The sequence below is a fragment of the Austrofundulus limnaeus genome, unplaced genomic scaffold (assembly GCF_001266775.1).
Source record: "Austrofundulus limnaeus strain Quisiro unplaced genomic scaffold, Austrofundulus_limnaeus-1.0 Scaffold1568, whole genome shotgun sequence".
NCBI lineage: Eukaryota > Metazoa > Chordata > Actinopteri > Cyprinodontiformes > Rivulidae > Austrofundulus > Austrofundulus limnaeus.
This window is the reverse complement of record NW_013953970.1, coordinates 33,319-45,257: the sequence shown is the minus strand read 5'-3', so window position 1 is coordinate 45,257 and position 11,939 is coordinate 33,319. Positions and strand designations below refer to the sequence as shown.

Here is an 11,939-nt window from a genome sequence, read left to right as displayed (position 1 = left end):
CACAAAACAAAACTGCAAATTGGACTTAAATACAGAAAAGTATGTGCAACTTTTCTAGTTTTTGGATTTACAAGTATTAACATGAATTACTATGAATACTTATTTTGCACAACAACCCTTATCATCGCCTGCAAATCAAAACCTGCTCTTACACTTACTTACATTTTGATGGAAAAAATAAAGAAGTCAAAAATGCCATGGATACTAAGATAACATGCTTGGTGGATGTTTGTTGACATCAAGGCTAGTGCTTTCAATCAGCTATGATGAAATAAAAATAAAGAAACAAACAAACAAAAAACAACAAAAAAAACCCCACCTTACTCTACAGATGTCTGTTAAACCCATGGACATGTGAGGAAATATTAGATCAACTGTCTCGGCCTTCTCTTGTTTTTTGGAAGTGTAGCCAGCAGAACCCTGTTTATGGAATCTGCCATTTTTTTAATGTTTATTTTTATTTTTGTAACCAGATTCTGCACACCAGAGATGTGGAATCCAAATTTCCAGGTTCCAGTAATAGACCCATCATTCCCTTGCATGTCAATGGGTAAACCATGTGCTTACATCCTGAAGGTGTGCCAAGAAAAAACAGTGCTTTTGCATCAATGTTTATTAATTACCTCAAGAAAAAAATATTACCTCCTCTTTGTGCTTAGCCACATAATTTTATGGCATGGGAAGCACTAACAGTTTGAAGTGATATAATCATCATAAATAAACACAATAATTACATAGCAAATAATAATTAAAATTAAAAAAAGTCACATGCTAGTCAAACAAAAGAGCCATAAATTCCTAATAAAGTGCAAATTAAATTAGTTCCAACATACACATTGTCTGACATTCTTCTTATTGCCTGAAGACATTGTTGGCAGAGTTTATATAAAGTTGGAGCACGATTAGGGCGTTTGACAGGGGAAGAAACAACGGTGCTTAGAAGATGCGAGGCACTTGTAATGGTGTATTATTCACCAATTGTCCATGCCTCACACTGATTTGAAGTAGAAAGTTAAACTGGGAAGAGTGGTTGTCAAACAGCTAATAACATAGAATTTGGTAACAATCAAAACATTGTGGAACTGACATACCTTAATGTATTTGTTTTGACTGGATATATTTTACTGAGATTATGCTGGTTGTTAATTTAGGCACCCGACAGTAATTTTGCTTTCCTGTACATACCTGTTTTCTGATGCATTCCCCTGCCACATTAAATACTTCTGCATAGCCACAATAGTCTACATGGGTAGCTTTACTGCATTTGTTATATTCCTATTAATTGAAATGACAGCTGCTTCAATAAAAAAGATGTTTAAATGAAATGGAAAAAAAATCTGTTTTTAAATGCCTTCTATTCTGTGACAGTTAAAAGTAAAACGTAAGCTTTATTAATTTACAAGTTGAAGAATATCTTAAAACATTTACTCAGAATATTTCTACGCCTAAAATGAACCCTTGCAGAATTTAAATGTGATAAATGCCTCTTACATTCAATTGAGTATGGTATTTAGAGCCAAACAAAAACAAAACAAAAAGAACAAGTACAGCAAGTTATGACTAAATCTTGACCTGCAAGCATGAGTGCTTAAAATCGGAACATGCTCTTGGACAAAGTGGAAAACTCCTTTCAAACCTTACATTCTTCTTGTGTGCTTTTCATAAGATCAAGTGCTGCCACTTTTAAAGGAAATCTTTACAATCTGTTATTATTTCTATGTTAATGTCCCAAGTTTCTACATTTATGTACATAGCCTCCCTCACCAAACACGAGCAAGTCATCTGCAAAGAATGACATAATGCAAGACCTTACTGCTTAGGTGGCTGTCTAAATGGCCAAATTTTAACAAAATCACAGAACAGAAATCATTCCATGCCCTTCTAAAAAAATAAAGAAAAATAAATAAAAACTAACAAGCTTGATTACTGACATCATTGTTTGCTTTGAAACCACACAACAAAAGAGAAACTAATGAGTCCTTGTGCATCCTTAATTACATACAGTACTTGTAGCAAAGCTAGTCGTCTCATTAGGGGGTCAGTGAAAATATTCCACTTTAAACACAATCACCTACAACATAAACAGGAATATCTGCCTTTTTATCCATATCRTTTTGGGGACCCTTATCTGGGGACAAATGTGCTTGTTGCCCTCACTTAGAAGTCCAGGAGTTGTAGAAATGCAGATTTAAAATATTTGTCACAATTTACTTATGTGTACTACTCTGAGGTGAATGATCAATATCAATACTATACTTGTTTGATGCTAGACAGAAGATCAATGCTCCCTGCTTTAAATATATAATACATTATATACATAAACAACATATAGGCAGAGATGCTCAGTAGTCCAATAGAAATTACTATAAGAAAACATAAAATGTCCACATAACTTTTGGATTTTTTTTCTTTTTAAAACAGGTAAAAATAAACGGCTGATTATCAAGTTCTTAAATATTGCCTTCTTTGTTTCTCTAAGAAGTCCTGTCAGAGTGAGGTTTGTTGTGGTGCGGCTCACGTCTGTACAAAAGATACGTTGTGGCACAATGAACTGAACGGGTCGCTGATGGTTTGTCGTGATACCTGAAGGTTGTTAGTTCTAAAAGAAGGCTCAACAGAGATCTGAGCGCACTCTTGACCTGGCTGATGAAGGCTGCTTCGGAATCCATGCAGAGGTTCTATAGAAATACATGTAAATGATCTGATTAGATTTTCATGACAAAAAAATAAAAAATAAAAAAAGATCATCCGGATTCTGAGAGGCAGTTCTATTAATAGATGAACAATGGCATGCCGTCAAGACTGACAGACATTTCAGTGAATTTTCTTCAACAAAATGTGAACCGAGTGAATGTTTCCCCTCAAATGTARACATAAAACACCAGGTTAATAAATCAGCTGTGGGTTAGAGATAACAGCAGGACGATGTTCAGACAAAAACCTTCTAGGTCTTAGTGAAGATCCTTTAAGATTTACAATCTATGGCTTCATTCAGAAGCTGGTTTTAAGGACCAGAATAATTATTGCCACATTCTACTAAAGTTATACATTCAGCCAGGAAGGAAGGACTATTTCCACAGATAATTCTAATGCCTAAATAACCGGCCATTTGTAACCTCACTAACTGCCTTAATAAGACCCAGCTGTGAGATTTTTAATCTTTAATTGACAAATATTTAATTCTTTACTATATTGCATTACTTTGAAGGATAATAAAGTATATGACAACTGCTGTCTAATTTTACTACTGAAGTTCAAGCAGTAAAATTAGTTCTACTGAAGAACTGAAGCTTGTGTAGCATTAAAAATTTACCAAAGACATTTAAATAATAAAAAGCCCAAAACACTTCAACACAGCAACAAAGGAATGAGACATATGATTTTGTTTACCCTGCCTGTAAATGGTCAGTATTCAGTTCAGTGACTCCTAAAACCTTAAGTACTTGATAGCAAATAAGCCAGTTCTGATCACACCAGCTAGGCTCAGCTGACCTGAGACAGGTTTAAAAAAATTTCAGTCTGAGCCAACTGTAAGAAATTCCTGTTACGATACAGCCAACAAAAAGGCCCGGTCTTCAGTTTCACGTTTGATCAGAGAGAATCCAAAGAGTGCAAACGATGTAAGAATTCCTAAAATTCACAAAATTGGGATCATTTTGTCCGAAAAGCATCCCTTGAAGTCAAGTTTAGTTCGCCGTCCTCGGTCTTCCATGTGGCACCACTTAGTTCAGTTCCATTTGGGTTCATTTAGCTGCAATGTGATAAACCTCCAGAGACACCACGAGCGATCTCCACACACAAAACCCACCAAGAAGCAGATCATCACGTGTAGATCCTTAGAACACTAGGTTTCCTTGTCTGCAAAAAGTGCTATGCCGTTTTAGGTCCAACAGTTCTTTGATTACATGCTAGGTCCACTTATTTTTTTAATTTTTATTATTTTTTTTTAGGTAAGAGTGCATATGGATGTATAGAAGTGCATGCCTGTACAAACGCGTCAGATGTTTACAGTAGAGTTGGTGTTGTTCATATGGACTCTCATCTCCTGAATACTTGTGATAATTTTTTTCTGGTGTCCAGCCAAGTTCACTCCTACTCTTCTCAGATCTCTGAAAAAAGAACAGCAGAGAAACATATGCAGAATTAAAAACACAAGTGTTTTCTGTAAAGCTTTAAATTCATGGCCATGCAAACATCCTTACTCTGATGTCATCTGAGTCACTGTTTCCAGAGAGGAGTAGCCTCCCTCCAGGAAGAGTTCCGTGTAGCGGCCCATCTTTATCGAGTCAAGCCACTCTCCAACTGTCTTGGTTCGAGCGCTGCAGTCCCCATCTGCACTTGCATGCTCCACTAACAAGTTGGAAACCCTAGCACACCAATAGAAATGATAGTTAATTTACCTTTCTTTTACTTTCCTTCAAATTATTTATTCATCTATTAGGAATTTTATTTGATCAGAGAAATCACGCACGCACAGTGAACAAACCAAGCAAAACAACATAAAATGTCACAAATCCATAGGAGTATTCCAAACCAAAACAAAAAACAAAACTTCTGAAAATCATAAAAAACACATTCATCACAGATGCTATAGCACCCCCTGTCCTGACACTTACCTGTGAGGCTTCACTGGTAATGCTAGTAATATGCACCATTACACAAAGCCGCAAAGAAGCCCCTGCTTTCCACCCAAAAACTCTTTGTCATTCAGCTCACTCTTCATGCTGACAAATTGGACTCCCCATGCTATCAAATGAAATATTCACAGTAGGTAACACCATTTTCTATGGTYCAAGAGGAACAAAAGAGTAGCGTGAAAAAAGGTCTGAGCTTGTCGTTTGGTGTCCTTTTATTCTTGACAGCTGTCACTGCAGGCCTATTAGCTGTGCCACTCATTGTTTAAATGTGCTTCCTCTTTTGGGTGTAAGCTGCAAATCTACGTCCAATAAAAACCAAAAATTACTGTATGTGATGTGTTGCTGACATACAGTAGTCAAATAGATTTTTATCAATTAAAATATGAACTAAAATCAGAATAATTATTAGACCTAGATGTAATCAATTTATCTTAAAATCAGTTTTGTCTTAAAAGCTWAAAAGCACAATTTGACCTCTTGATTTACCTGTGTGAGGAGTTGACCAACTTTTTTAAAGAGCTGGGGTTGCGAATAAGTTTGTCAAGTAGACAAACGATCTCATCAAACTTTGGGCGGTTGGTGCGTTCCCGCTGCCAGCAGTCCATCATTAGGTGGTACAGGGCCTCCGGGCAGTCCATGGGACCGGGCAACCTGTAGTTCTCTTCCACTGCTTTTATTACCTGCAGACAGAAAGAGTTATGACAAATAATAATAATAACAACAAAAAACATGCAGAAATTTTGTTTTTCTTTTTCCACCAAAAGAACAGTATAAACCTGAAGACGACTAAGAAAAAAAAAGAAAAGAGAAAAAAAATCATAGTAAAAACACTTTTTAAAAAAATGGTCCAACACAGAAGAAGTACATCATCAGGCCAGGACTTTGCAGTTTACACTCATCTACAGGCCAGCGGTCACTCTTTCAGGGATGATGTTCTCATCCTTGATAAAGAGGAACATTGGTTTGATAGAGGATTAAAGGAATCAATTTTTGTGAAGAAAACGTCAGTCATTAAACAAAGATGGAGGCCTCTGTGTCCAGTTGTCCCCCTCTTACAATGCTGTTATTGTGAGTATGACTCAGCCCCTGTAAACAATAAGTAATAATCAGCGCATGAACGATAGTCTGGTGATGATGCATATGATCCTCTATGAATAATAGGTGATGACCAGGGCACTAACAATCTATTGTTAGGCTGATGGTCCCCTTTTGCATGTGAACAACGGTTTCGATTGTCATCGTTAAACCTGTTTGTCCACCATATGAAGGCACAGCTTATAAAGCTGAGTTTACCTGAAACTCCTCAGATTGAAGAAGTCTCTTAGAGAGTTGAAACGTTTCATTGAAAAAAAAGAACCTGTCCAGAGGACCAAATCAAGTTTATTGATTTTTCTAATAAAACACATTTCTGTATAGACAGCTAGAATATAAAGGTCTAGCCAATGCTAGACTGAACTTCACAAGTTTTAAACGTATTTGGATATAGTAAATATGTAAGAAACACTTTATATTGGCAAGTTTACCCCTCAGACCAAGCAGCGCTGCATCTTGATACAAAAACAAAAAATTAAACCTAAGAATTTTCCCCAAAGTGACCATCTGATCTGCAGAGAAAATAGCATGAAAACGTTCTGCACATACAGGAGAAACAGAAAGGACCCAATGTAACACTGAACATGTACACATCAAGGTAAGAAGGCATTTTTACTCTGAAGCTGACAATTTCTGAGTAAGATCCTGGATCTTGATATTTGCTGAAGGGATGTTCCTACTCRCCATCTGACCTTACGCTTTAAATTTAATGAAGCGACCCCTGTGAGCATATTATTCACATTTATACACACATAAAATGTATTTCAGTATGTTTGTTTTTTCCCCAAAGGTTGCATCGTCCAAATTAATTGTTCTTTAGTACTAAGATGGAGCACTGAATTACTGGATTGCTTCATTTATTTATTCTATTTTTTATTATTATTTTTTATTTATTTTGGAAGGAAACAGTTGAATGAATAATAAATAAACCCTGCAGTGGAAAGCAGGCTGGAGTTTTCAGCCTTGCTTTGCCAGTGCAACGCACAGCAGGGAATTGATTTGTTGAGTTCACAACCCCCTTTACTTTGGCTAAATTCACACAAAAGACCAATGTGATAGCGCTCCAAAACAGACGAGTTTATAAGTGCATGCATGCACTCTAACAGAAGCTTAAGAGCAAAAAAAAAAAGTAGCATCAAACCATCTGAGTGAGAGGGGGAGAAGAAATACTGGTGGCGAAGGAAAGATCACAAACCAAGGAGGGAGAAAGAGAGAGAGGGTGAATGAGAAATAAGAACGAAAAGAGACAAAGATCACATTTTAGAGACAAGAGAGAACACAAGTAAAAAGCGAGCGGGAGAGAAACAGAAACAGAAGGAGACAGCTTAGAGAAGGAACGTTAGAGCCTACACTTTCTTGTGCAGATCAGAGAAAATCCTGCATAACGCTTTCAATTAAACATCAAACGTCTTCTCCTCTCCTTCCCACTCATCCTCGGTGTTTTCCCCCTCTCCTCTCCTTCTCTAGTCTTTGAGACATTCTGCTAATAAGCAAAAGAAGGGAGGAGTCTGAAGCAGGGGATGGAGAGGTCACATAGGGGCTGTGTGCACATATGTTGCGAGTAATGTGGGCGGTGGGGAAGTGAGTACACTTGTTGTCTAAATCAAACGTGTCCATGGTTACACAGTTTTGTTTTTTTTACTGCAAGCATGAAGGGTGAAAAATGTTTTCTTGTCAAAGCAAATAAAAAAACTAGCAAGGTATGTATTTGTAATTTTTTTGTTTGCTTTTTGTTCTTTACTCACATCTTGATTAGACATCTCCCAGTAGGGTCTCTCTCCGTATGACATCACCTCCCACATGACGATCCCATAGCTCCACACATCGCTCGCTGAGGTGAACTTCCTGTAAGCGATTGCCTCAGGAGCTGTCCAGCGAATGGGAATCTTCCCACCCTGTAATAAAATGCATTGGCTTTTACGTGATGATACAAACACCTTTTCAAAAATTGAAGCAATTAGAACGGAAGTACCATATTTATTCATGTATAATATGATCTCATGTATAATACGACCCCCCTTTTTTGAGCTTAAAAGCACAAAAAAATTTAATCCTCAAACTACAGTTCCTCCAATTTCATACAGACTTCAAGATTTTTCAGCCTTTGCAGTCTTTATACATATCAGTAAAATGATCATTGGACTGTTCATTTTATTTTAACAACATATGTACTAAAAGGTATTTTGACAACAAATATATATCAGCTGTAGCGTGGCAGCATCATATGAATTCTGGCATTTTACACATAGTCCACCAGGAGGCGCCAACACAATGAGATTTGGACCATCTTGGGGGGGAAAAGCAGATTACTTCCTACTCGCGAGCGCCCCATCTGGTGGGGAAACATTTTTTCAGGGATACGAACTTTTTCAGAACACCGGTAGACGGCAGCCATTACAGACGAACATGTGTTTGTTGTTGTTCCAAGAGCGGCCCGGTCACACGCTAATGTCATTAGTTCGCTATCATTAATAAGGTGCGGGAGTACTTTCCCCACCTTTTTTCACATCATGTCACCTGCCTGGATCTGTTATTATCTCGCTCTGAAGCACGGAGGAGTGTCAGAGGTAAGCTGGTCTCAACTGCTTTTTTACGATGAGGTCTCATTTCCAGACTCAGGCATTTTGTGAATGAAGCTGATATTTCAGTTAAAATACATAAGTAAAAATATTTATCCGAGTATAGTACTACCCCCCAACTTTATGGATGATTTTATGGATTTAATTTTACTTATTATACTTGAGTAAATACGGTACTTCAACCTCGAAGCCATCATATATTAATGTTATGCTGACTTCGAAAGGTGGCATCTTACTGGGCTGCGACCTTTAGCCTAGTTGGTGACTCAGATTTGTAAAATAAATAGTTTTTTCCATTGAATTGTCACTGAAATCAGGCTGTTTGCAAACAAGCGACCAGTGAGCCATGTAGTCGTGTTTCAAACTTTTGAAAATCACAGCTTATTGTCATATTGATGTTTTCATTACTGTGGATATGTGGAGTTGAAAAATGGTTTTGATGAAGCTATAAATGGAATAACAAATTCATTTTTGTACGGTGCTTTGAAATGAGCTGAATTTTAGTCAACATTTTTATAATTTGAAATAACTGAGATGTTAAATCCAGTCCGATACTTTTTTTATTTTTTCAAAACCAAGTTGTCGTTTCATAAATTACCATGTCTCATTAGTTGTTGCTTGGTTTAATAAATTTCTTTTGCTTTCATTATTCTCTCCTCCCCTCTCTCCTGGTACCAAAACAATCTGCTCACTGTAGATTTTGGAATTAGTTGGGGGAGTGTGTTGTCTGCTGTAAGTGGAGCTTTGAGGGATGGTGTGAGAAACTAAACTCAGTAAATTAGATGCAAACAACTAAAACATTACCTTGACAATTTGTCCTTGATTGCTACAATATGATCATTTATTACACCGCATAATGAAAAACTCCTGTTCGGTATTCAGGAGGTTGCCTGATCACTGCTTAAACAGTCATAGGAGATGGTGTCACCGCAGCAATATACAATATATAATACAGAAATTTAATCTAAGCATTCAACTTTTGCTGGAGATTTCTTATAATAATTCCAGCATTATTCTTTAAATGAAGTTGGGGAGAACACTGCTTACAAATAATCGTTTTAAAAATACAGCTGCAGGTTAAATAAATATATATCAATATTTTATCACATAAAGATGAAACCCTAGAACAAACCTTAATCAGGACACTTCTTATGCTAATACATGCTAATTTAACAGCACAGTTGAAGTGACAAGTTTCACTTTCTTGTATAAATTCATGATCCAAACTGTTGGGGGCCTGAGATTGCTCTGCTCATTTTCTCCGTATTCATTATACTGCTTTCCTTGCAAAAAAGGGAAAGAAAATGTTCACAGGAAGACTGCTGAGTTCCACAGGAAAATGTGCTTTCAGTTGATGAGTAGTGAAATTAACTTGATGCAGTATTGATGAATACAGCAGCAGGATATCTTTAGATCTGATTATTTCCAGGATGTGAATTGTGTTATTCTCACTTGTCGGGGGGAAGAGAGCCTGATAACGATAGGGAGGCAACGAGAGTACGGAGGGATGCAGTCTGGCAGCGAGAGGTGAGTGATAGGATATTTGGCGCTAAGGCAGAAAGACTTGGTGCTAATTGAGTGTTGTGGAGACTGAGTCAAGTACTAATTGGTCCTCATCCAGCAGGAAGCAGCTCGTCTCTGGCTGACAGGACGACACTCAGCCAAAGATACACAGCTCAATTTAAAGCCTGCTGCTGTCAGTGGTGTGTGTGTGTGTGTGTGTGCACGTATGAATACACACTAGTGTGTTTGGGCAATGTTGTGTCAGTGTTCACACACATAAACACCTATGATTAATAAAATGAATTCATATCAACTGCTGCCTTTTTAGCAGAGGTCTATTAAGCACTTGAAAAAAAACTAAGTAAAAGTAAAAATATCTTAACCGAAAACCACTTTGATAAATATAAATTTCACTGATGATCAAAGTACTGAAGTACTAACGTAAAAGTCACAAAACTGTCGGCAAAGAAACTTTTACACACTCTCCGCAAAGTAAACTGTTGAATTTGCTTAACCCCCAATGGTCTTTGTCACTAGTGGGTAAAAATCGTGGGTAAACATTTCCAGTCACTACCAGAGTTTTTATTTTGAAAACTAGAGTGTCAGACAAGTTCCTCCGGTTCTTACTTTTATTGGCACCCTTAAAATAAAATAAAATAAAATAAAATAAAATAAAATAAACGTCAAAAGTTTAAGGAATTTCAAGGGTGACTGTTGAGGGGTTAACCAGACTGGTTCCCCTAAACCAAGTTAAGAAAATATGTATATTGCCCCCTTTTTATTCTACTAGGTTTAGTGGAACTAGTTAACAAGACTTGGTTGAATAAATTCAGAGTGCATGAGCAACTCCTTTCATGAGGAGTTTGGTCATATTTAATTTTGTAACGYGTAACTAGGTGTCACATTTTAAAAATGAAACAGCAAAAGTACATTTTTTAGGTTTTAAATGCAACAAAATAAAAAGTAAAAGTAACGATTTTAAAGAATACTTGGCAAAATTACAAATCCTCAAAACAACTATAGTACTGTAACAAATTTATAAATGTACTTAGTTACTACAAACCTCTGCTTTTTAGCACCAAAGTTTTAAACCAAGATTATCCAATGATCCAATAAATACAAACACAAACTTCAACTGCTTCAAGGGTGTGCTGATTTTAAAATTCTTATTTTGTGCAGTTTTACATGTTTGAATATGAATACTTTTGGAATCTAAAAAATGYCATTTATCAATAAATTTTAGTTTGCTAGACATTTTTCTACCCCACTAACTGAAATAATAAACTTGTGTTAATGTAATACATCTACACACACATAGYAAAAAAATCTTTACCCTTGTGGTATATGCAGCCTCTGGGTCATCTTCCAATACTCTGGACAGTCCAAAATCAGACACTTTGCACACGAGGTTACTGTTGACAAGGATGTTACGAGCTGCTAGATCACGGTGGACGTAGCCCATGTCTGACAGATATCTGCAGATATGAACACAAAGTTGAAGAATAAACAGAAGGGTTGTGCATGATAAATACTAACGATCCAGTAATTGGGTCCAGGTTTACCTCATGCCAGATGCAATGCCCCGCAGCATACCAACCAGCTGGATTACTGTGAACTGACCATCATTTTTCTACAAAATAAAGACGGGACAGATAGGAACATTCAATACTCCCTTTTCTCATGTAATCTACTAAACATTATTTGAAAAATTTGTTTCCACAAAAATATCAAATGTTTTAAAGAAATTGAATCATTAATTAAAGCAGTTCTCTCCAATGAACATCTACTGGGAGAAAATATTGGGCCTCATGCAAAAACCGTTCGTACGCACAGATTTGTTCTTAAGTTGTTCGTACGAGTGATTTAGGAGAATTTGTGGCATTCACCAATGTTTTCGTATTCTAAGATTTTTTTCAGATATGAACAAAATTTACGAGTGGTCCAGACCTGTCGTATATTTTACGAGCAGTCAGTCTGCTGTTATCCAGATGGGTTTTCCTCCCTAATAACTTTATATTTCGTTAGTTTGAAGATATTTCCGATGGTCATGGTGGCGGTGGCGGGCTGTGCTGGGCCGGCTGGCTGGCCCCTTTGTTGTGGCGGGGCTCGACCTTGGTCCCTCCTGGCG

The 11,939-nt window shown here is 37.0% G+C and overlaps 1 protein-coding gene across 1 annotated transcript; it reads right to left on the bottom strand.

The window, feature by feature from the left end:
* Positions 1-446: 446 nt before the first annotated feature.
* LOC106535799 (ephrin type-A receptor 5) lies at positions 447-11,441 on the bottom strand (the record flags this gene model as incomplete). Its single annotated transcript, XM_014032893.1, is given in 6 exon segments — positions 447-4,109; positions 4,203-4,367; positions 5,124-5,317; positions 7,475-7,624; positions 11,145-11,286; positions 11,374-11,441. Coding segments are annotated over 6 exon segments (831 nt in total), but the record flags the coding sequence as incomplete, so codon positions are not given.
* Positions 11,442-11,939: the final 498 nt, after the last annotated feature.